This window comes from Euphorbia lathyris, chromosome 2, assembly GCF_963576675.1.
Source record: "Euphorbia lathyris chromosome 2, ddEupLath1.1, whole genome shotgun sequence".
Lineage (NCBI taxonomy): Eukaryota > Viridiplantae > Streptophyta > Magnoliopsida > Malpighiales > Euphorbiaceae > Euphorbia > Euphorbia lathyris.
Genome location: NC_088911.1, coordinates 21899261 through 21925263, shown reverse-complemented (window position 1 = coordinate 21925263; position 26003 = coordinate 21899261). Strand labels below are relative to the sequence as shown.

Genomic DNA, 26003 nt, shown 5'->3' with positions numbered 1-26003 from the left:
AAGATCTCTGTAAATTTAAAGGGTTGATAATAATATTATTATGGTTCGAGAGAAACTAACAATATCTATTCGGAAACTGCGATGGAAATGTATTGAATCAAGAAAGAATAATAAACTCTTTATTATGACGTTTTATCCTGTCTCCGCTTATGAATCAATTTTTTAAACCAAGTTAAGTAAACAATTTTTTTTTTTTTATCCATTTATAACATATATATGTTAACAATATATGGGTTTCAATTTGATATAAAGAGGCTAGTGCCCTATAAACTCTCAAGGAATGAACCCTAACCCTAAATTCAATTACTAATATTTTTTAATTCAGTATTTAATTTTATACTTTCAATATTTATAATATTCAATATTTAACATTTCAATGCTCCTTTTGTTATCACTTAATTTTTAAATTTTAAACTATAATATTTAAATCTTTATTAACCAAATTATTTGTAGAAATCAAATTCAGTTAAAAGATTATTATTTATCTAATATGCATATCAAAATTTAATTTTTTTTCGATAGAAGTGTAAATATATTAGCTCAAAAGGCAGCAAGATCATTACAAACAGCTGGCCAAACGACTGAGGGACAGTCCTCCATCATAAAGATAGGAGCCGTCAGTTCATTAGCCTAGGAAGCAAGGCTATGGGCAACCTTATTTCCTTCTCTACTTACAAAAGTAAAATCACAATTAAGAAACCCCGTCTTGAGGTTTTCAATTTCGGCATATGAGTGGTAAATAGAGGAGGTCGGGTAGAGTTTTGAAGCAATTGTATCCACCACCAGTTTAGCATCGGATTCTACAATAACAGTTGTGAAGGAACAATCATTCGCAAAAATCATACCCTGAATAATTGCTTGGGCTTTTGCTTCCTCAACTGACACACTTGGCCCCAACGAAATTCCAGCCGAGGCTAGAACAAGACCACTATCGTCTCGAATAATAATTCCGACCCTGCAAGAACGACTATTATCCCCCCAAGAGGCATCACAATTAATTTTTACAACACCAGGGGGGAGGATGCCAGACTTTTTTAGGATCAAGGAAAGAATTATTCGAGCCATGAATGGCCGGGCTAGCCTCCCTTGGCATATTAGCTTGTTTGTACTCGGCTATAAATCGCTGCACTTTTTCCAGAATAAAAGAAGAATCAAACCATTGTTTTTCATGAACCATTTTGTTTCTCCTGTACCAAATCCACCATAACAGCACAATTGTAAATTCCAGTTCATCCTTAGACAGTAAGCTGTTGCATCTTGCTAACCAGTCCATGGGATTCATTAGGATCAGCTTATCCATACGGACTGGCAAGCTTACCTGTTTCCAAATCTCAGCAGCCCAGGAGCAGTAGAACAAGGCGTGTAGTGTATCTTCTCCCTACAGGCCACAGCATGGGCAGTTGGTCTCCACATCAATGCCGCAGTGAGCCAGCGTTGACATGGTAGGCAGTAGGGAGCGGATGACTCGCCAAAGGAAGTGCAAGATTTTAGGCGGTAGCGACAATGCCCAGGCGAGTTTGAAGAGTGAAGGGTCTGCTGAACTTGATGGGGATGATTTGCCTGCAAAATGAAGATTTTCGGTTAGGTAATAACATGATTTAACAGAGAAGTGTCTGGACCGAGTTAGGCCCCAGTAAATCTCATCGCTTGGTAATCTAGGACTGATCTGCAGTTTAATTATTTCATCAACATCGCTTTGCATAAAGCTTGTATGTAGTTTCCCACGGTCCTAAGAACACGAAGCGTGATCAATTAATTTCGCAACCGTGGATGGTTTCGGATTGGTAAGGGCGAGGAGGGGTTTTTTGAAGTTCAAGGAGGGGATCCAGTTATCTTCCCACACTCTGATGTTTTCCCCATTCCCCACTCTCCAAAACAGCCCCTTTCGGACCACTTTCTCAATTTCCCGGATACCTTGCCAGAAAAAACTCGATGCTAGCTTCACTGGTGCATCGAATAGATTAGAGTCTCGAAAGTATTTTTCCCTAATTATTCTACTGCACAGCGATTCGGGATTTTTTAATAGTCTCCAGTACTGTTTAGCTAACATCGCAATGTTGAAGGATCGAAACCATCGGAAGCCTAAGCCGCCCTCCGATTTTGATTTGCATACCACATCCCAAGCTAACCAGTATACTGGGTGTTTCCCCTTGTTTCCACCCCACCAATATCTGCTGATAAGACTTTGTATCTCTATATAGAAGGACTCTGGAATTAAAAAACAGGACATCACGTACTGAGGTATGGTTTGTACCACAGTTTTTATCATCACCTCTTTTCCCTCGGCTGATAAACAATGTTCCTCAAAACCCTGTAGCCTCCTTTTAATCCGATCCCTTAAGGTTGAAAAAACAACTTTCTTAGATTTGCCAATTATAGTTGGAAGCCCCAAGTAGCGAGGTAGAGCTCCCGTCTCCACTACATTAAGAAAGTTAGTGATATCCAACCTTCTTTGAACTGGAACTCCACAGCTAAAGAAGATCTCAGATTTTTCAAAGTTGATCATCTGACCAGAAGCATCCTCATATGCCTTTATGATTGCTTTAATCACTCCAAGCGAAATTTGCTCTTCCAAAGATTAAAGAATCATCTGCAAAGAAAAGATGTGACACAGGAGGTGCAAATTTGTTAACCTTAATGCCGTGAATAATTCCCTCTGACTCTGCTTTCCTAATTTTGGATGATAGAGCTTCAGCACAGATAAGGAAAAGATAAGGAGAAATGGGGTCCCCTTGTCTTAATCCCCTTGACGGTTTAATAACCCCCTTTGGTTGACCGTTAATTAGGAAAGACATTGATACCGAACTAACAGAGAGCATTAAAAGGTTGACAAACCGAGGAGGGAAGTGCATCGCTTCAAGAGCCTGGCGAAGAAACTCCCATTCAATTCGATCATATGCTTTACTCATATCGAGTTTCAAAGCAAAGTTTCCTCGGGCCCCTTTCAACCGGGTTTTCATACTGTGGAACGCCTCAAAGGCAATTATAGCATTATCAGTGATTGCTCTCCCCGGAACAAAAGCAGACTGTGTTTCATAGATTAGATCCGTAAGAACGCCTCAAAATTTAATTTTTACATATTAAAGGTAGTTTGTTTTTGTAATTTCTGATATAACCACATTATATATATAGACATATAATATTTGTAACATTTAAAAATGTTAATTTATATTCTAAAAAACATGCTAATTTCAAATGAAAGTCCTACTATCATTTAGTAATAGAGTATTCAATTATAATGATTAGGGATAAATTGTAAAAATATTTTCACATTAGGCAATTTTATTTATAATATTTATAAGTTAGATCAATTTTATTTCTAACTATAATTTTATTTTACGTAATCATAAATTTCATTACTATTACTTCACTTTACTTGTATGTCATGTTATAACTAATCGGTAACATATTAAAAACACGTGAATATTTTTTTTTAAGTTGAGAAAAATATCTTATATGTACACATTTGTTTGATATGGTGTAGGAAAAATATCTTATATGTACACATGTGTTTGATATGGTGTGGAACAATAAATAAATTTTTGTTACGTATGTATACGTATAAATGAAGATAATGAGATTCATGACCGTGTAGATTCTTTTGTTAATAAGGATTTCATTAGACCAACTTTCAAATATTAAAACTTAATTTAACCCAACATCAAGATATTTTATATATTGTTTAAGGAGGAAGAAGAAAGTTCATTCTTCCTCCTCTCAACAGATTAGGTTTACTGTAAGTTTTCTTTATTATATTTCTTTTCAGTCAGTGTTTATATATTTTATTGGATCTTTTTATCTGTTTGAATTGTATCCGTTCTCCATTATTCTACTATTTATACCTTTTTCGGATTTAGGAAGAGCGGAAACGATTTATTTTATACATGGATCAATATATCTACGTGCAAGACCGGTCCTGACAATTTAAGGGCCATAGGCAAAATAAGTAATAAAGACCCCTTTAATAATAAAAAATTTATATATAACAAAATAGGTCTTTTAAATTTTTTTATCAATGGGGTTTCGGAAAGAAATAGACCCTACTATATAATTTTATCATTATTTATATTAAAAAAAATAAATTTCATATATACATGTAAAGGCTAAAAAAAAATTTGGGCCCCTCGAGCCCTGGGCCCTAGGCAGGCGCACCCTGGGCCTATGCCGAGGGCCAGCCCTGTCTACGTGGTTGCAACAAAAGAAATGACTCAGATCTGAATGTTCAGAATGATTTAAATGATGAAGATTCGATTGCAGTGTTTTTCTACGGATTTGGATTTCAATGAAGTATATGTTTTATTGTTTTTATGTTTGTTTTGTACCTTTTATGATTTTTTATGCTATTTGTAGTAATTTTCGTCTCATTGTGGATTTTGTAAGGTTTTTACATTTTCCGTTTCTTGTTGTACTTGTTCTTTTCGTATCTAATGAAGATGTATGCATTTTCATAAAAAAAAAATAATAATAATAAAAAAAAAAATCAAATTAAAACTCATGACTTAATCAAGAAAAATAAAAAAGATCATGGGCCTAAGAATACATTTTTCTCTATCATTCTCAGCATACTGTAAAGGACTTCCATACCCTTCATCCGAGCAGATTGACTCCGGCGTTTCTCAATTGAAGATAACATCCGATAGCATCGTTTGCCTACTCATTCAGAAAGCGTTCACGCCACTGAACGGCGAAACGCTTGCCGCTTTTTCTCAATTTTTGCCGCCATGACCACTATTTCAGACTTGTCTCTTTTCCGGTCAGCACCTTCTCTCATTCCTTCACTCTCCAAACACTATGTAAATAACACTATCCTCCACAGACCATTCAAACTCCGGTGCTCAATCACAGAGCAGCCTTCCACAATTTCCCCATCTAATTCTGGCGGAAAATCCAAAAACGGCGAAGGAAATTCTTCCTCACTGGATTGCGTGATTGTAGGAGGTGGAATTAGTGGTCTCTGCATTGCTCAGGCTCTCGCCACCAAGCATCGAAATGTTGCTCCCAACGTTATTGTCACCGAGGCCAAAGACCGTCTCGGTGGCAACATCACAACCATCGAAAGGGACGGTTATCTCTGGGAAGAGGGTCCCAACAGTTTCCAGCCCTCCGATCCTATGCTGACCATGGTGGTATGCATCCAATTTCCTTTTCATTTTCATGATTAAGTAAACGATCTGTGATGAAAGTTTTCCGTAATTGAAGCGTATTTGTTGAATTCGTTGATTTGATTGTATTATAGGTGGATAGTGGTTTAAAGGATGATCTAGTTTTGGGGGATCCTAATGCGCCCCGTTTTGTATTGTGGGATGAACAATTGAGGCCAGTTCCATCCAAGCCAGCTGACTTGCCGTTCTTTAATTTGATGAGCATTGGTGGAAAACTCAGAGCTGGTTTTGGTGCACTTGGACTTCGGCCTCCACCACCAGTTTGTCCTCTTAAACTTTCTTATTATAAGTATAATGTAATTAGAAATGGTATTAAACAATTTTATCTTCTCGTAACCTTACAATTCTTCAAAGTGACAGGGACGTGAGGAATCAGTTGAAGAGTTTGTGCGTCGTAACCTTGGTGATGAAGTTTTTGAGCGTTTGATAGAGCCATTTTGTTCTGGTAAGCTATTTTATTCTTATCTTTCAGTGTACTTGTCACAATCTCATAAAGTTCTGGTACCAGACATAATATAGTATCTAACATAAGTTCACATAACTTATTTTTGATTCCGGTGTAAAATCTAACTGATGCAGCATATCTCAAAATGATGAATGCAATTTATTGTAATTACACTTCATGCTTAGCTCAAGTCCTCTTTGGTTCTTCTCTCCTAATTACGATATGTATAATGTACCTCAATGGAGGAGGATTGCCTCACATATATAAGGAGTCATATAACTCCCTAATTAAGCAATGTGTGGTATCTAACACACCCCCTTACGTCCAGAACCATCTAGAGCATGAAACAAATATCTATGGGTGACACAACATTGAGTACAAGGCTCTTATACAATGTAACCAAAGGCCTAATTCACCCCAAAAGCATCTCAAATGATGAGGGATTGCCTCACATATCTAGGAATCATATAGATCTCTAATTAAACAATGTGAGATATCTAGCACATTTTTATCTTGCACTTATCATGAATTCATTTGATATCTATGTCATTGTCAATCCATGCCATGAACAAATCTTAAAATGTTTCCTTATGATGTGTTATGATTATTGTTATTGGTATCATTTATGGCTTATTCATCAATTTGTTGTTTGGTTCATTTATTTTAGTCCTTTAGCATGCATCTAGTGAATTAGTTTTGTTATATAATGTAACTTCTTTCATGGCCATGGTTTTCTTGTTACATGCCTTACAAGAAGACAGCAAAATGGGTTAGTTGTCTATGTTGTTGCTGCCAAAAATTATATAATGGCACCATCCAAATAAAAGTCAGTTGATCACCCCAGGCATGATCTATGTTTCTCAAACTTATTAGTTCCCGAGTGGAAATTTTTGCCAAGTTCAAAAGATTTTAATTTTCTGTATGTCTTGACAAGATTATGTTTACTGGGACTTATATATATTTGTTATGTGCAGGTGTTTATGCAGGTGATCCTTCAAAACTAAGCATGAAAGCTGCATTCGGAAAAGTCTGGATGCTAGAGCAAAATGGAGGTAGTATCATTGGTGGTGCTTTTAAAACAATCCAGGAGAGGAAGAAAACACAAAAGCCTCCTCGGGACCCGTAAACCATCTCTTTGCCTTGAGAAAATCTTATTCTATCTATTTTCGTTGGATTTCTTAACAAAAATAGTAAGTCCTTGCAGGCGTCTACCAAAACCAAAGGGCCAAACAGTAGGGTCTTTTAGGAAGGGACTTATTATGTTGCCCGAGGCAATTGCATCAAGGTAACATTTCTTTTATTGGAATTGAATTTCATGAAAAACGAAGGGTCACTTTACATGGTTATGTATCATTTAGACCATCGCTAAAGTAATTGCCTGATCATCTGTGTTGGTGTTGCAGGTTGGGTAGCAATGTCAAATTATCTTGGAAGCTTCTAAGTATCACTAAATTGGACAGTGGGGAGTATAGTTTAACATATGAAACACCTGAAGGATCAGTTTCTTTGCAGACCAAAAGTGTTGTACTGACAATTCCATCCCATATTGCAAGCAGTCTCTTGAATCCTCTTTCTGTATGTTTTTTAACCATATCCGATTTTGACCTTCCTTGCTACTCGTCGTCAGTCGAAAGTTCAATGGTGCATTATGGTCATGTTTTTGTTATTTTATTATTTAATTTAGCAGACCTCTTTTATAATGTAGTTTATGGAGGTTGCTAGTTTATAATGCCAAGGAAAAAGAATTAATCTATATTGGTAGTGATTAGACCCTTGTCCTTTTTATTATTGACTGGGTTTTATGGGAAAACATGGATTCAAGCTGATGCTCTAAATTCAGCAGATTCTGATGGGGAAACACGAGGCAACATTAATTTTTGTCTGGCAATCTCCTGATACCTTCCCATTGTTAGCATGCGAATGTATTAAGTTGGACATTTGTTGTAGGGCATTGCTGCGCGTGCCTCGTGTTATCATCGAAACAAATGGTTTGCGGCCAATTAGTTTCAATGAGGTGATAGCTTATACTTTGTTGAGTCCACTGATGAATCTGTGCTAGATGATTTCTAAAGCCTTTGTTCTTTTAAATAATCCAGAAGAACCTGGTTTTCGTGATGTTTATCGTCAGCATTTAATTTGAAGTTTTTTGTTGGCACTTATTAAAAAGGCCCTTGACCTTCTGATAGAGATCGGGCTAACAGGGCTAATGTGCTGGACCTTAATCAAGGGAAGCCCAAAGTGTGGAGAGTATACACAAGGAGGAGCAAGGGTAATACAGGGCATATTGGTAATTAACAGTAGGAGTTAGTTATTTTGGAATTGATGAGCTGTAAAGGGAATAGGGAGTATAAGAGCATGTGTCAGGGATCCTTTAGGGTATTGAGAATATTGTTATCGGTAATGGCTGCTTAGTGCAGAGGCTCTACTTTTGGGTAGAGAGGGGAATTGAGAGTTCTCAATTCATTTATCTTTCCTGCTTTTCTTCTTCTATTTGTTTCCTACCTTTTTATATCAAAGAATATCAGCATCAGTTGCTCTATAAGTGTTTGTGTGAACTGTCATTGAGAAATACTTACTTGTTGTGAGGTTGTGTATCTGTATTTTCTATCACCTTCTCAGGCCAAATTATCTATAAAGTGGCCATGCGTTATCAATCAATAATTTGGTTCGATGGTTGATTGGTTATCTCTCTTTGGTGTTTCGTCCTTCTTTTGGTGTGTGTTTGCAAATGAAAATTTTACAGATATATATTATATATTCCGTGTACACTTCTGGTTACAGACTGCTGCTGGAGAAGCGCTATCAAAATTTTACTACCCACCAGTTGCTGCTGTATCCATTTCATACCCAAAAGATGCAATTCGGACAGAACGTTTAATAGATGGTGAGCTTAAGGGGTTTGGTCAGTTACATCCCCGTACTCAAGGGGTGGAAACTTTAGGTGAGGTTCTTGTAGCATAATCCTTATTTAAATCAATGTGGTTTATCTTGAACATCAACCTGTACCTAAAGACCATGAACAAATCAGTGCCAAACTTCACTCTTATTTTTTTGTTGACGTCTCAGGAACTATATACAGCTCATCGCTTTTCCCCAACCGAGCACCAGATGGGAGAATTTTGCTCTTGAACTACATTGGGGGGGCTACCAATCCTGGAATATTGGCCAAGGTAAGATGACATGTAAAAGAAAAAGATTTCTGTCAGGCATGATGCTAGACATAGATCTAGCTCTTCCGGTTATTGCTCCCAGCTCTCTTGTTGTATAACTCCGTTTTTTGATTTTCACATTTCTTTTTTTACTCTTGACAGAAAGATAGTGAACTTGTTGAAGCAGTTGACCGTGATTTGCGGAAGATGCTCATAAAACCCAATGCAAAGGATCCACTTGTACTTGGTGTTAGAGTGTGGCCTCAATCCATTCCACAGTTTCTGATTGGTCATTTTGATATCCTAGATACAGCAAAAGATGCTCTTAGGGAAAAAGGATTGGAAGGGTTATTTCTGGGGGGAAACTATGTATCGGGTGTAGCTTTGGGCCGATGCGTTGAAGGAGCTTATGAAACTGCATCCAGTGTTACCAATTTCCTTTCCCAGTATGCTTATAAGTAGCATTAGATTCCAGATTGTGTAATGAAATCAATTTTAAGGGTTCAATTTCGCTTCGTCTAGTTCCTGTGAAGTTGTTTAGTAGTGTGTTTAATCAGAGTTTTAGGTCTCTTGTATTTGTAATAGTTCTTTCTGGGTGTTCTTCAATAGCAGTAATAATTTCGCTATTTGTATTCTTTCGTATGCATTTATCTGGCAAAACGTGTTTGATGTGCTTACAAAGTACGTTGCTAGTGAAATGGCACTGATAAACCATGTTCCGGAAGCCACAAGGGTCTAAGATCTCGAGCTACATGATCCGCTGTGAAGTGGCCTTAAAGGCCCACCTAGACCTTTTTTTTTGTTTTGCTAAGTTGGTCCATTACCTATTTCTAGACTGATTAGACACTCTTTTGGTTGATATCTCTAAAATAAAGTTTATTGTTTATTGTGTATTGAATTCGGGGTTTCATTTTAATTACTAAAACCAACCTTTATTAGTACTTGGATTTTATTAGTCATGTTTTTCATCTTCACTTGTTTTATTGTGTAGGACATGGTTTGACTTTAAAGCTTGATACATCTCTAGTTATATGTATTTGTAAAAATAAATAAATAAAAGAAATTGACTAAACGTTTTATTTACTTTCTGAAAATGTTTTATTGACTTCCTGATTTTTTGAAGTGACATTCTGCTTATATTGAATTACTAATATTTTGAATTTGTTTAAAGTGATCTAAGATTTCTCCGCGGACTTAGAAAGCAAGTTAAGAAGGTAAATAGACGTTTCCAAAATATAAGATACAATTGAGAGGGTAAATAGGCAGTTTTTAATATATATGGGACATGCACTAGGAATGTATTAGCCCTCAATAATATGAAAACTTGGATGTAACAAAATCTGGAGAATGGTAAAACAATTAAAAGTGAGTCATAGGTAGGAGCGTTGAAGCAGCCTGGTAGGCACTTGGAATTCCATGATTTCTAACCGTGTCCTTGGTGGGACAATTTGGAAAGTTATCAATAAACAATTGAAGAAAATCAATTGAGATCTTGTGTTAGGCGAAGGCATAGGCACTTGATGGAGAATGGACTTGTAAATGTGCCTTTTAGTAAAAAAGGCTAAGGCTAGGTAAAAGTGAAATTATCCAGGCGGCCAATTGTCTACATTTCCTCAAAAGTCCTCAGTCAATTACCACGGTTAGAGAAAAAAGGTCCATAAACAGGGGACTTGTGCCCCTCAATACTACCTAATTAGAGAGACAACATTGCGTGGAAACATAAAAAGCCAAATCTCAATCAAATATTTGACCCATTACCAACTTTAACTTTTAAGGAAATAGAAATATTTAATGTGCTTCAATAACAATTGGCCATTAACGTTCCGATAGCGACATGTAAATAATTATATTTATTAACGTGTCATCATTTGAATAGTCTAATATTAGTTTAGTCTCGGATAATTGTAAAACTTTTAGCTCACAAATCACTAGTTGAATTACAAGGCAAGTGAGAAAATGAAAAGAAGAAGTGGGAAGGAGAGGGTAAAAGAGGAAAAAGAGAGAAAGTGGAAAAAAACATAATGGTAGGGGTGGTAGGGAACATTTACTTTTCTTTGTGTTTCAATGCAAAATCATGACTCTCTTTTTCACTTAAGCATTTGTCGTATCTTTAGGTCCAAGCAAAGATTTCTTGTTCCCTCCCTCTCCACGTTAAATAAAACAAGGGAGGACTACTCTATAATTTAAGAATTTAGCCCGCTACAAAACTAGTAAACTCATTTCTCAAACCCAAATTGATACACTAAAATTTTGGTTTTTTATTTTGAAAACGGATAGTTAAATAAAATTGAGATATGGTGGAATTTTAGGGATTCGAGAAGTGCTCAGGTAGATGGAAATTTTTGGTTTAGATAATTGTATGGTAGAATTAGACGTTTTTACTGTTGTGGATAATCTGCATTAGTCTTTTTTTATTTTTTCTTATGGTTTTATTTTGGATAATTGTAAAGGTCGTCTTAGTTCTTTTAATGATGTTGTTGTCTCTTATGTTAGTCGTTTTGTGAATAGAATTGCTCACCAGCTGACTAGCATAACCTATTCTATATTAGAGCATCTCCAACACTAACTAGCTATTTGACTCTCTAAAATAATATAAAATATTAGTTTAGCCAAATTTAACTAGCCAAAATTATGTTTTGCTCCAATCATGCTAGCTATATGACTCTCTATTTGATTATTTTATCATTAAAAGTGATTAAATTTAAAGAAGAAAAAGAAAAAGTAGAAAAAAATATAAAGAGGAAAGAGAAAGAATAAATAAAAAATAAAAATAGCTATCCAAAGAGACTAGCCAAATTTAGCTAGTGAAAATGGCTCTCTATTTATTTTAGAGAGCCATGTCACCTTGTTGGAGTGATCATTCTCTAAATGACTAGTTAAATTTGACAATTTAGAGAGCCATGTCACCCTATTAGAGATGCTTTAAGGTTTATATTTTGACCCCATGGATCTCCTAATTCATTTCTTAGTATTTTATATCTTGATTCTTGTTAAAGTAAGTTTATCTTTGTTTTAAAAAAGCAAAATTGAGATATAAACTCATTATATATATATAATTAATAATAAATAAATATAAAATTTCAATAACAATAAAAAATATATAATTTCAATTATTTATATATAAATATAAATATTTATTATTAATTTTTAAATAATGGCAGAATTGGTTCACCCCTCCCCGGTTAAAGAGGTCCAGTTAGTTGGTTGGAGGAAGCCCAGGGAAGGGGTTGTCAAGTTGAATACGGATGGCTCCTGCCTTAGTAATGGCATAATTGCTGCTGGTGGAGTTTTTCGGGATGCTGGTGGCGCTTGGCTGGCTGGGTTTACCCATAACTTAGGTACGGGCTCCTCCTTTACTGCGGAGCTCTGGGGGATCTTGTCTGGCATTAAACTCGCCATTCGCATAGGTGTTAAAAGACTTTCGGTGGAGTCTGACAATTTGGAGGCTATCAACATGATTTCGGATAGACAGGCTGTTTGTCTTAAGAGTCAGAATCTCATTAAAGCCATCTTGAGGCTTCGTCCTGCCTTCGATTCTCTTACCTTCTCCCATATTTATAGGGAGCAAAACCGCGTGGCGGATCGCTTGGCAGCTGCTGGGCATGGGGGATGTTAGGTGTTTCTACCCTTTCCGTTCCTCCTTCTTTTCTGTTACCTTCTCTTCTTGAGGATATGATTGGGATCAGTCTTCCTAGACTGATCCCGGGTTAAGTTTTTGTTTGTTTGTTTTTTTCTTCCCTTCTTACAAAAAAAAATTAATTTTTAAATTAAAAATATTGAAAAACTTTAATTTATTTGTTTAAGTGATTTTTAATTGAATTTTATATTAATTTTTAATAAAAATTATTAATAGTTACCTTGACGAAATATAAATTAACCGATTGAAATAATAGATTTATTGATATCTAATTAGTTGAATTAATGATGATGTATTCTCCACTATAATTTTGAATTAAGAGTCAATTTAGCTCTTGAAGTTAACAAAACTTGTTCAGTTTAACACATATTGAAGTTTAGGTAACTAAGCCTTAGAGTTAGATATATATGATAAATTAGTACAGATAAGGCAAATTTGAAGGTATTAAAATTGATTGTATTTTGAATTAATTTTTCAAATATTATAAATTTCATAATGTAATTGATACCTAAACTCAATTTAAGAACTGTTTGGCTTATGGTTTGCTATTTGGTGGAAAAGAAGAAACTCTTTACTTTTAAAAAAAAAGCCTAGTTTTATATATAAAAGGCAACACACTAGATCGTTAACAAACACCTAAAAACGAAAGATGAAAATGCGTATCGATAACTTTAGCTGACCCTTAATTTGTAAAATTTCATAGCATAGAAATAGGCATATTTTTTCCTTTTAACACTTGGATATACACGTGGGCTGAATCAAATATATTTGTAATATATTATATTAAATAAATAAATAAATAATAGCTTTGTGTCGTTTAATCCTTTTCCTTGTGTTCTTAAATTGAGTTGATGATTGCATGTCTCCATTTTAATATGTTATCGACTTTGAGCTTATTAATTGTATAAAGAACATTGTACTACTCATTTCATAATTACTTTCTTCAGATCTTCTCTGCATTTTAACATTTCTAACTTTAGCCTTATTGCAGCCAACAAAATTATGACTTTTATCAGGTTTTTCAAATGTAACCAGTTTTGCCATAATTCTCTATTCCGGAAAGCATATAATAATAATAATTTTAATGCAAAAAAAGTTATTGGTATGAGAAAAATTAAAAATAAAGAAAGGTATCAATCAGACAATTACTATATAGAACAGCAGATAATAATGTGTAATTAAGTGTACCCAATGCGCAACACGATAATCTAATTCATTGAACCGTTTTAATTAATTGTGTTTGATTTAATTAGTACTTCATTGTTTCTGATGTAGAGAAGGGGTCCCTAGTACCAATGCTCTTTTGTCTTAGCTAATTCCACATTCATTACTTGTCTATGTTCATTTCTTTTATTAATTACTTACTACTCCTCCACTAGACCTGGCAATTATCGTGTTCGTGTCGTGTTCGTGTCGTGTCATTTCGGGTTCGTGTCAAAAAGAGTAAACCCAAACCCAACCCAAAAACTTTCGTGTCAAAGTCGTGTTAACCTGTTCGGGTTAGTGTCGATTTCGTGTCGTGTTTTCGGGTTACATGTAATTTTGTTATGCATATATATTAATAATAACTCTTAAAAATATAAGAAGATATGGTGCTGTTTTTAAACATTTTATATCATTTTTAGATTAATATGTTAACAAAAATTATCGAAAAGTTCGATAATATCATGTTAGAGGGTCATGTAATGTGTTTATAACAATTTAGGAAATTCAAATCAATATTTGCAATTAATACTTAAAATTTTATTATCTTTATTAATAAAGTGACATAAAAAAACATGAAAGAATTTTACAATATCCGTGTCATTTCGTGTCGTTTTCGGGTTCAAATATCAACACTAACCCAACCCAAAAATTAGCGTGTCAGTTTCGTGTCAACCCAAAAATGACCCATTACCTATTAAGCTCAACACTAACACTAAAAATCCGTGTCGTGTAATCGGGTCGTGTGTCATTTTGCCACCTCTATCCTCCACTCAACTAAATCTCATTCTTAGGTTTAATTATTCAGGTCCGTTTGGTTTATCTATGGTTTGCTGTCTGTTTTTCAAAATATGAGATTTCCTAATATGTATAAAATGCAAACACTAGATTACCTAACCAATACTTAAAACTCTCGTTAAATAATACATTTTTAAAACTATCCAATCCACTGTTGTACTCTAATCTAGCTTAATGTTAGAATTTTTTTACAGTAATATGAAAAAGTAAATCCTCAACAATTAAAATATGATAACATGTACATTCAAATTTTATTTGAATGAATTTAATTTAGCAAAATAAAAAAATCAGCCAACGCGAATAGTCATGTATTCCTCACTCATTCATCTGAATGATAATCAATGATTTTTTTTTTGAAGTTTAAACATTTGAATAAGGCTTAATACATAAATAATCTCCTGAACTTGTCCAAGTATTGTAACTGCCACACGAAATTTCAATTGTAACAACTTACCTCTCAAACTTGTCTAATTGTAAAACATAACCCCTCAAACTTGTTCAATTATAAAACATAATCCCAAATTATTGACATGGACTGTGATTGAAAAAACACGTGAAATACAAAAGTTGCAACGCTCGTGGAGTGTGATAATCAGATTTTTGGCGTGATACGATTTCGGAGAAACGTTTTTACGGTTGCTTCAAGTATGAGGTAAAAAAAATCTCAATTTAGGGTTATGTTTTACAATTGAACGAGTAAATTGTTACAATTGAAAATTGAAAGATAAGTTGCAACATTTAAATAAGTTCAGAGGGTTATTTATGTAATAAGCACATATGAAGCATAATGAAGAGAGGGTATAATAAAAAAACAAAATAAAATCATAACAGCATAATAGCCAGTTTGTACAGGACACGTGTATATGTCGGGGGCAAACAGATACAACAAAGAAATTAGTGGACCCCCTTTAATTTTCCAAATGAAACGTACACTCTATTTATTCCCTATTTATAAGTATGAGAAGCTGATTAAGATGGCGGCTACCCTAGCCTAAATTTCAATTTTTCGATCCCAAACCAAACCAAACCAAAATGGGCAGATTTGGTTCCGCTAGCTCACCTTCCTCACATGAAAGCACCTGTAACTATCAATCTCTATCCATCCCTAAGCCTCCTCTTTTTCACCAAACCACTCATCTTACCACTGATCTCAGGCTCGGACTCACCATCTCCACCTCCGATTCTTCCATGCCATGGTATGTATAAATAACACTAGAGAAACAGCACCGACGGAACTTTCTTTCGGTAGACATGTAATTTCCGTCGGTAATTTGGATTTTCCATAACTAGTCCCTAAAAAATCTTTATTTTTTAATAATTTTTCATCCATTGATCCTGGAGTGTTTATATATTTTGATAGGGATTCGGATTGCACAGAATTAAAGAAGGAAGAAAACGAGTGCAGCAGTGCAACATTCTTCGTGAAAGTATACATGGAAGGAATCCCAATTGGAAGAAAACTTGATCTATTAGCTCATGATGGTTATCATGAATTAATTACAACTCTTGATCATATGTTTTGCACTAATATTATCTGTTAAGTATCTTTCTTAATTATTCCTTAATTTTCTCTTAATTTCAGTTTAATCAGGTCATGATTTTTTATGTTTAATTAATTAATGTTGCAGGGTCTGAAATGGATGGCGAACATACTGAACAATGTCATGTGTTAACTTATGAAGACAAAGAAGGAGATTGGTTGATGGTTGGGGATGTTCCTTGGGAGTAAGCTAATTTATGATTTTTGATGTTAATTAATTAGTAATTAGTAGTAATAATCTTGTTCAATTTACGAATACTAATTTATGATTAATCTGACTTTTTTTTTTGTAAAAATAGGATGTTTTTATGTTGTGTCAAGAGATTGAAGATCACAAGAGCAGAGATTTGAGATTTCTTGATCAGCTGGATTAGGCATTTGCAGGAAGATTTGTAGCAGTGGAAATGGTTGAAAATCATAGCTGTACATTCGTTATTTACTAAAACAGATATGATAGAAAATTTTGGGTTCTCTTGTAAATTATTTACATATATTTTTTCAAATGCTTTTATAATTGATGTCAAGAGCTGCTAAACATAAATTGAGTTAAATTTCTGATCATTTAACGAACATGATTAATAAAAAATCCAGCATGACTTGAAAAAATCAAGAATGGAGTTAATCACTGAGGAATTAAGAATTAATTTGAAAAGTTAGATTTTATATATTTTCTGAAATGCAAAAGAAATTGATTGGTAATTGAATACTCAAATTAATTGAGAACCCAAAGCTTTTCAGGGGTTAATTGCAGCAATAGTAAGTAACTCCAGTTTTGAAATTAGTTTTAAAAAGATCAATATTTGTATTTTTTAGAGAAAAAAACTTTCATGACAAACAAACAAATTTTTACAAAAAGAATCTAACAAACTAGAAATAATATAAGAGACTGAAACATTATTATTTTTTTTTATCACGAAGCAAGTCATTACACTTTTGGATAATAACGCTGAATTCAGAAACATCAACTTGAAAAGAATTAAAACCATCACCAACTGATTTTGCATTGGTTTCAGAAAAATTATGCACATTGATCCATAAAATCCATCCTATTACCCTCCTAAGTGTCACTACTTCAACTACAAGAACCTAAAAAATTCCTTCGGCACAATCTGAAATACCAAAAAATTTTGGGCTTCATTACACAAAACAACACCAAAACCACTCTTTCTAACATCTTGAAAAATAGCAGCATCTACATTACGCTTAACCGCACCATCCAGATGCTTCTCCCAAATAGGTTTTTTTATCTATGAGTAGCTACCTCAACTTCAAATTGTCTTGATGAGCTTTCTAGCCATTAACTGATGTAGATAAAATCGAAATTAAGGTTTTAATCTTAAACCAATAAAGAGTGCAATCTTCTCAAGATGAACCTGAAGGATGAGTAATCCCAAATTAGATAAAACCAAAGCTAGGCTAAAACGTTTGATATGATAAAATTGAGTTTCCTTACAAATTAATGAGCATATATACCCCTCCCTAATTCTAGTTAAAAAGAGAAAATGCCTCATTAGGACTATAAGTATAGACATAACTAATAGGGATAAGATAAGAAAGATAAAAGACGAGGGTAGTGATGTTAATAGAGTGAATGATACAGTGGAAATAAATAGAATCGCAAAACAGTAAATAGTTGGTGGCAATAATTGTCTCCCCTTAATGAACTTGGCAGAGAAGGTAACTAAAATGGACTCACACATTGTGCGAATCAAGTTCTAGATCTTCTTCGATTCATCGCCATTCAATCGTACGCCGAGCTCTCTGTCACGTCTAGTGGCATGCCATGTGAGATGTGACATGTTGTGCCAGGCTGCTCTTGGACTTTACTCGTCATGGCTCATTTTGCGGCACACCATGTGGTATATGGCTCGACGTGCTATATTGCTCCTTTAAAGATCTATTACCGGGGATTGGATGACTCATGCAAGGAAGAGAGGGTATAATGAGTCCCAAATTGTCACTACTGGCTGACAGGGTTGCTGCTTGGCTGTTAGCTTACTGGCTTGAAGGAAAGGGATTTTTGTTTTTTAACAGTTTGGGGAATGGAAGCGGAACTTCCTTTTGGTTAACAGATAGAATTTCATTGCTCGAATTTTGGAACTCTTCAGCTCTCTTGGTGCCCATGGTGGTAGAGATGTCCTTATTATTAACCCAACTTGTGTGAAAAAGAGCAAAAACAGGACATTAGTCCTATGTTGCCAAATTGTCCAAAGGACCAAAGCAACGCCACACATTACTAGCAGCAATAGCGCACAAAGCTGAAAGAAGGCCGAACTAATCGCATTGAAGAAATAACTACATTGAAAATGATTAATTTTAACATATGCTATGACAATCATATGACAGAAAAGAAAGTTATATTTATTATTTTTTTTAATTTAACTATTTGAAACAGTCATGTTGAATAGTGATAGCGATAAGATAATACATTTTACTATATTAACCTTACTTAAATTGAGGGCAGATTAATGATCATGTTTTAGATGATTACCTTTTTGGTTAGCTGATTTAATTGACTGATTGTGTAAACTTGTTTGATAAAACTTAATTGATTACTAATAGTTTGTGTAAAATAACAAATAAGAATATGATAAACATTTATTTGGGGTTAAAGACTAGTAGTCAGAGGTAAAAATGTCATTCAAAAGAGATGGAGAAAATGAAATTTTCCATCATATTAAAATTAGAGTAGCTCATACCAACCCTCTTATTATAAGATTTGAGATATGTCATGGAACCGTTTTAATTAACAACTTAAACTGATAGTTAAGGTCCAATGGTAGATCTTATATGAATCCCTAATAAGATATAAGAAGCTTATCTTCCCATTTTATGAAAGAGTTTTGCCTTCTAAAAAATAATGGGTTAGAATTTGGATTGATGTGAAGTGTAAAATAAAAATAGAGATAAATAAGGCAGAGTTGATTGATAGTATTGATTAAAGAGTATGAATGTTAAATTGGGTGGAGTAGATCTAAGAATAGAATGTTTGTAATGCTTTTGGAATAAGCAAGCAACATTTGATGTTGATGATGTCTTTCTGTTTTGGTGTCTTTTTTATTGACAAAAGTGAAAGTTATATTGAGGAATGTAGCTAATTCCTCCCTCGACAATTAATTCCTTTTTCCTGATTTTAAAGATTGAGCAGCATAAAAAGTAGTACCTGTTTCCTAGAGATTTCATTCTTTCTTTTCCTTTTCTAATTTCTATGCATCAACGTCTATCAATGTTGTCTCTTTCACAACTTGACCTTCACTTCTTTTTCTTCTTCTTGTGCACACTCTAATCATAGAACTTGTTAAAGTTAGTCTCAGGTTTCAACTCAATTTTCATTCAAATCAATTTTTAAATTTTAATTCTAACATTTATTTTATAGAGAGAATGGAAACTGTCGTACTATTTCTAGACATATTTAGGATTCCAACTATAAATAATAAACATCTAAAAATTTGTATAAACTATATGGAGATGATGGTGAGGATCCTCATAGCTCGTCTCCATTTCTGTGGAATTTATTTTCTCCTTTCTCATCCTATGAGATAAATAAATGGGAATTTTCTATTTTCGTTTCGGCGAATCTCCATCTTGTTGGGAACCCTAGCCATAGTGGAGAAGAAGTTTCCAAACCGCATACTAAATAGAGCTTTTTACATGAAACTCATATTTAATTATAATTACAATTAAATCATACTATAAAATTTAATTCTCAATATGTCACTATTTTTATATATCACAAGTAAAGTATGATTTTATAAAATTCTAAACCATAAAAAATATATTTTAAACTCCTAATTTATAAAACCTGGTTCTTAAAATATATTAAAAATAATGATTTGTTAAATAATTTTGGGTTAAGGTGCAAAAATACCCTTAACGTTTTGGGCCAGGAGCAATTTTACCCTTAACGTCTAAAATGGTACAATTTTACCCCTAACGTTGGAAGCCAAGAGCAATTTTACCCCTAACGTTGATAAATTTGGTCAATTTCAAACACTATTATAAAACATAGATATTTTTGTTCATTATTCTGCACCAATTGCATAATAATTCGTTCTAAAAAAAGGATTTCATGTTTTTTATAATTTAAAAGTAGAAATTGAGATTAATATTTATAAATTCGGTGGATTTTGTCTAATCCGTACAAAAAGACAATATATTTTTTATTTTTTTATTTTTTTCACATCTCAACGAATGTTTGTGATTTGTTACTGATAAAATGACACACGTATGAAGTGTAGATAACAAGGTTCATGACCGAGAGGACAGTTTGATAAATTATTTCTCAAATTGATACAATTTATTAACGTTAGGGGTAAAATTGCTCTTGGCTTCCAACGTTAGAGGTAAAATTGCATAATTTTAGACGTTAGGGGTAAAATTACTCCTGGCCCAAAACGTTAGGTATTTTTACACCTTAACCCAATAATTTTTCAAATCTGATTTCCATGTAAATTTCTGTATAATAAGGGTATCCCAAAGTTACACGGGCCTTTTGCTTTCTACGTTTTAAAACTTGCATAGACGAGGCCTGATAAAAGACTTGACAGGTTGGGTCCGTTCCAGGGATAGGCTAGGCCCTTTTTTGTTTTGGTAACAAAAGTACCTTCCAATCAGTTGATCATAGTCTATGGCAAAAATAGCACCTACATGCCCTTAATTTTTTCAAATTTTTTTATACATTAAATCTTTTATATTTTTTTGAAAACCAATTTTTTATATTTTAATTAAGTATATTGAGTACTTAACTAATTATAAGAGCACCCCCAATACATTGAATTACTTCTTAAAAGTGATACAAAATAGTGGATCTTTACATTGGAGGAGTGAGTATCAAATGAAGAGAGAGAGAAATTACATCACAAAAGTGATGCGGAGGGTGAAAGAGGAATGATATTTCTGATTGTGGAACACGCACATATTGGTGGCTGAAATCGCGCCTCAGCAGGCGCGTGTGATACACGCACGCTTGAGACGTGTCTCAGCTTCTGGCGTGTCTGCTGTGCATAGTTTTTTTGTTTAAAATTGAAAAAGACGTTGGACATATACATGTAGGGTTAGTATTTTTTTATTAAATCCACATAGCTGTTAGACTATTGATTTAAAAAAAAAAGTATATATATATATAGTTACCGTTAATATTTATAACAACTATATTTTTAAAAATTTCTTTATAAATATCCAAATTCATTTTCACATACAAAAACACATCTATATCTTATAAATTTTAACGCCAAATATATTCCGAGATATAGATAAACGCCAACATAGCAAAAAAATCCTCTCAAAAAATAAGTATTCCGATTCGCAACACCCTAATCCTTTCCAAATACCAAACCGAAATACGTCGAATATGCAAATATCTCCCATGAGTGGATCTCCACAACCCGTATTTTATCAAAATTACGGACATTTTATGCCAAACCTCCACAACTTCTTCCATCCGATGTCCATTACGCCAATATGACCCAATATAACGATAGTCAACCGATGAACTTTCACCTTCAAAATTCGGGTTATAATGATCCGTATCTTTCATTCAATAGTTCAAGAAGTTCATTTTCTGTATCACAGTCGCAAAATCTTGACTCGCCAAATGGGGGTGCTGTTGAGCTTGAAGATGAAGACGACCACGACGAAGAAGAAGCAAGAGAAGAGATTGACGAATCACTTATTGATGAACCTGCTGCCGAGCCAAAACAAAGGCAGAAACATTACAAATGGACGCATAAATTAGAAGACTTATTATGTAAATGTTTTTTTTTATCAATTTCTACAGATAATATTATTGGTTCGGCTCAGAAGGAAAGATGATTCTGGAATCGAGTAAGCAATGTGTTCAACGAAGGGAGACCCAGAAATTCCGAACCAATCACAGACGGTAAGGGTAAGAATAAATTTTTACAAATAAGTGGAGAACCCAATAGATTGTTGGGCCATTTATGAAAGTGCAGAATTTGCAATTGAGTGGAAAAGGGGATTCAGAACGCGTTGAACATGCGCGAACTCTATACCGAGCGAAGTGGAACACGACATTCAACTATATCCATTGTTGGCGGATTTTATGCCAGAAACCTAAATGGCGGGACTATATTCTTTCAAATGGGGAAACCTTTAGAGGTGAAGAGATTGCCGAAGTAGAAGAGAAACGTGAACGACCACCGAGAATTAAGGCGGCGGCTAAAGCAAAGGCAAACAGAAGGCAACATCGTCTGCCAACAGTTATGATATGTCACTAGTTGAAAAAATGTATAATGAAAAAATTGCAGCGTCGAGGGTAGTGCCACAACAAAATGATCATGTTATGGTGCAAAGAGATTTTGAATTTATCAATAAGGGTTCAGCCGGAATGGATGAAAAGCAGAAAAAAAGATATGATTCCAATATTTTATCTCCTATTTATAATTGAAAAGCAAAAAGTAGTTTCGAACAATGAAAACGAGCAGACTTATATTAACCATGGCTTATATATGGCTTAAAGCACTATTTGGCCCCTGATTTATCCAAAATTTTATCATTTGGCCCCTGATTTATTATTTGGTCACATTTGGTCCATGTTCTATCCTAAATTGGTGAACTTTCACCCAATTTAGGTTCAAACTTAACCGAATTATTATCTAATTGATAAGTAACGATATTTTGACACTTGAACTTAATAGATTTTAGTTTATGATTTGTTTTTTGTTTTTTCATTTTTTTAATCTAATTAATTATTTCCACATAATGTGGAAAAAAAACTTTAAGAAATATCATATTTCAAGTTTAAGTGTCAAAATATTGTTACTTATCAATGAGATAATGATTCCGTTAAGTATCCATATAAATTGGGTGAAATTTCATCAAATGGGATAGGTCAAGGACCAAATGTGATCAAATAATAGGCCAGGAGCTAAATGACATAATTTTGGATAGATCATATGCCAAATAATGCTTTAAGCCCTTATATATTAACCATGATACTAACTATGAAAAATTAAAATTATTTGAAAATTCAAAAATTAGTGAAAAGTTAAATTAAAGAGACTGTAATGCAATTATAAACTAATCAATATGTGACAGAAGTAGTTAGTGATCGTTAAAATAAAGGGGAAGTTCAAATAAAACCCATGTGGTTTCACTAGTTTTCAGATAAAGGACTGTGGTTTACTTTTTGTCAAAATAAGGACTGAAGTTTCACACTTTTAATAATGCTATTAAAACTATCTTTAACAACCTGAAAATGAAAATTTTCAAGAATTAAAATTGTTCAATTTCATATTTTCTATGGAACTACATTTTCGATTTTAGAAAATCATCTTTTTTAGAACTTTTTCTCTCTAAACATTAACTTTCTCTCTCTTTACCAAACATCATCTAAATTACCTCGAAATAAAAAAGATAAAGAATTAAAGTTGCTTAGAATATTAGTAGTTCTTAAAATATGTCATTTTTGAAGTTGTTAAGGGTGATTTTAATAGTATCAATCGAAAAAGTTCTTATTTTGCTAAAGTTGAAAACCTCAATCCTCGTTTTGACAAAAAGTAAACTACAGTCCTTTATCTGAAAATTAGTGAAACCACAAGGGTTTTATTTGAATTTTACCCTAAAATAAATGGTGAGAGGGATCAAACAGTTTCTTCATCTCCCTATTTTCTTTGATAATATTGTCTCTTGCTTTTGACCCTTTCTTTTAAACTAATCTCAATGCAATTCCAAATTAAAAATAAGTTAAGCCACCCCACAACAATACTATTTTAAAGTAATTAAAGCTAAATCTGATTAGGGAATCCAATTAACATTAAGACAAACTACAAAGTTCCATTACTTCTTTCTTTCTAAACACATAATCATTTTTCAATCAAAGCAAAGACAAAAGCTACTGTCATGCATATTTATTTATTCTACAACTACCCTAAACACAAAAAGCTAGTACTAATTAATCAACTAAAAGGTTTCTGATTTTCACAATCCAAATTAGGCCCAGTTGATACATTAAACAACTTTGCATATCTCTGAAAATACCCAATCCGATCATTAACTCGAGCATCGTTACGAATTCCACACTCCAAACCTCCGTTAATAATGTTCGTCACCAACCCAAATCCAGCAGTTCGATTCGCTGCCGTATCAGCTTTTTTTGGCACGTATTTTCCTGTCATAACATTATGGCAAGAAGGCTTCGGCTTCTGCTCAGTCATCCAAAACCAAAGTGCTGTTTTGAATGCAATTACGGAGTTATTCGATACTATTTCAGGATTTCTTAACCCATCAAACCCCAGTGCCTTTCCTGCTGGTCCGTAGTTGAAATTCCTGCATTTTATTCACATATATGCAAAATATCAAACACTTTTACAACAGGTATAAATTGGAATAAAAATATAGGGTTAATTCAATAAAAACAGCATGAAAATCACTAAATTATATTTTTGAATTCCTAAATGGCCAAACTGTGAGTTTTGACTGTTGACCCGTTTCCAGAGGCGTAGACAGGGAGGGGGTCTAGGACTCCGGCCCCTCCGACCAACCGAGCCACGCCCCCCTGCCGCAATTTTTTTTTTTTTTATCGAATATTGAATTAACCCTTCCAAAATGGCACATTACATGTTAGACTTGTTCAAAATTTAAAATTTCAATATTTTGGGCCTATTAGGTACTCTCTAAATCCAAATTTCTATTTTTTTCACATGTTACATCTCTCTAAATCTAAATTTCTAATTTTTTGGCCTGTCAGATATCTCTAGATACCAATTTCTAATTTTTTTACCTGTTCAGCTCTTCCTAAATCCAATTTTTTTTTTACATGTTAGGACTATTAAACGAAATCTAGCTTAATTTTGAGAAATTGTACATTAATTCTGAAAAATTGATTCTTGACCATTCAAATTATAACACGAATATATATAAAAAAAAATTGAGCAAGTTCGATTTAGTAAATTTTTTTTTTGTTACGAACTGTAAAATCGGCCCCCAATCGAGTAATCCTGTATTCGCCACTGCCCGTTTCCGATGTGGAATTAGGACAACGAAACCCTAAAACGAATTTTTAGGACTGTATATCCAAAACATGAATGAATAATATTGAAAGATAGGATTTACTCACCAAGAAAGTTGAATGGGTCCTCTTCCTTTGTAGGATTTGCCAGGGAAACAAGGCCATTGAGTGTTGTTTGGATCACAATAATTAGATTGAGGACTCACTTCCTCTTTGAAACATAAACCCCAAGAAAATGGACCATCAGGAGCAGTAGCCCATCCACCTGTAGTTTCATGAGATATCTGAGCCAGAAAAGCAGCAATCTCTCTCTTTCTCGTCTCAACGCAACCACTCCTCCCGAATTTAGGGAAAAATCTCGTAGCCTGAATGAAAGAATCGTAGGTGTAAAAATGATTAGCTGGGCATGCGACGTCGTCTTTGTGTAGAAATATAGAGTCAAATAAGTTGTTGCAAATGAGAGAAGAGATGGAGGTTAATCTCCTGGATTCTGTGTAGGAAATTAGGATGAACAATGAGAAAATTAGCAAGGTTAAGGAAGGAGATGGAGTTGCCATTTTAGTAATTGGATGTGTTTGAAACAAACAATTGTTTGATTATATATATAAGTTTGAGATCAAATTAGTAATTTGGATTAATATTATGGGTTGATTTAACTACTTTGACTAGTTAAGAAGAGTTGACTTGGCCGGCCGCAAGGTTCGTGAATTGGGATATTATGATATGATTATAATGAAAGTGGAAATGTGGAGACACACAGCACAATTAATGTTTGGGGGAGGGTTTTAAGGCACTAAATAAGTGATTGGACACCAATATCTTATGTTTTGCATTCAGAATTGTGTTTCTAACTATAGAAGAAGCTTCCTTTATGGAATATCTATTTATATATACTTAACTAATTAATGATCCATGTGTTTTTTCAAGAAATTTTTTAATGCAACAGTTGTTTGTAACATTATCAAGAGATGTCAATGGAGATTTTACTAATGATGAAGAAAGAGATGAAGTTGCACGAAGAAGTTATGATTGGGCTGTAATCGAGTCAAGCTTTGGCCTGATTAAGTTTGGCTCGCTATAAAATAAACGAGTCTGAGTCCG

At 33.9% G+C, this 26003-nt stretch overlaps 3 protein-coding genes across 3 annotated transcripts; 2 read left to right on the top strand and 1 right to left on the bottom strand.

Moving 5' to 3' along the window:
• Window positions 1–4559: 4559 nt before the first annotated feature.
• On the top strand, window positions 4560–9382 carry LOC136217228 (protoporphyrinogen oxidase 1, chloroplastic). The gene is made up of 9 exons (XM_066003823.1): window positions 4560–5126; window positions 5237–5422; window positions 5523–5607; window positions 6582–6729; window positions 6812–6892; window positions 7011–7182; window positions 8389–8548; window positions 8674–8777; window positions 8919–9382. The coding sequence occupies exons 1-9, from the start codon at window positions 4722–4724 to the stop codon at window positions 9216–9218; spliced, it is 1641 nt and encodes a 546-aa protein (XP_065859895.1). The 5' UTR covers window positions 4560–4721; the 3' UTR covers window positions 9219–9382.
• Window positions 9383–15385: 6003 nt separating this feature from the next.
• LOC136220519 (auxin-responsive protein IAA30) lies at window positions 15386–16458 on the top strand. Its single transcript, XM_066008338.1, has 4 exons — window positions 15386–15590; window positions 15755–15930; window positions 16023–16119; window positions 16234–16458. Exons 1-4 carry the CDS (start codon window positions 15427–15429, stop codon window positions 16283–16285), a joined length of 489 nt encoding a protein of 162 aa, XP_065864410.1. The 5' UTR covers window positions 15386–15426; the 3' UTR covers window positions 16286–16458.
• A 7250-nt stretch (window positions 16459–23708) lies between these two features.
• Window positions 23709–25487, bottom strand: LOC136220325 (chitinase 10). Its single transcript, XM_066008135.1, has 2 exons — window positions 25011–25487; window positions 23709–24220 (listed from the first exon to the last, which is right to left on the bottom strand). The coding sequence occupies exons 1-2, from the start codon at window positions 25457–25459 to the stop codon at window positions 23851–23853; spliced, it is 819 nt and encodes a 272-aa protein (XP_065864207.1). The 5' UTR covers window positions 25460–25487; the 3' UTR covers window positions 23709–23850.
• Window positions 25488–26003: the final 516 nt, after the last annotated feature.

Bases quoted from the DNA above. Each gene is read 5' to 3' on its own strand.
- LOC136217228 (XM_066003823.1), top strand. From the start codon at position 4,722: ATGACCACTATTTCAGACTTGTCTCTTTTCCGGTCAGCACCTTCTCTC. The intron at 5,127-5,236 runs GTATGCATCCAA...ATTGTATTATAG, and splicing joins ATCCTATGCTGACCATGGTG to GTGGATAGTGGTTTAAAGGA. The intron at 8,778-8,918 runs GTAAGATGACAT...TACTCTTGACAG, and splicing joins ATCCTGGAATATTGGCCAAG to AAAGATAGTGAACTTGTTGA.
- LOC136220519 (XM_066008338.1), top strand. From the start codon at position 15,427: ATGGGCAGATTTGGTTCCGCTAGCTCACCTTCCTCACATGAAAGCACC. The intron at 15,591-15,754 runs GTATGTATAAAT...ATATTTTGATAG, and splicing joins TCCGATTCTTCCATGCCATG to GGATTCGGATTGCACAGAAT. The intron at 15,931-16,022 runs GTTAAGTATCTT...TTAATGTTGCAG, and splicing joins GTTTTGCACTAATATTATCT to GGTCTGAAATGGATGGCGAA.
- LOC136220325 (XM_066008135.1), bottom strand. From the start codon at position 25,459: ATGGCAACTCCATCTCCTTCCTTAACCTTGCTAATTTTCTCATTGTTC. The intron at 24,221-25,010 runs GTGAGTAAATCC...AATAAAATGCAG, and splicing joins GGACCCATTCAACTTTCTTG to GAATTTCAACTACGGACCAG.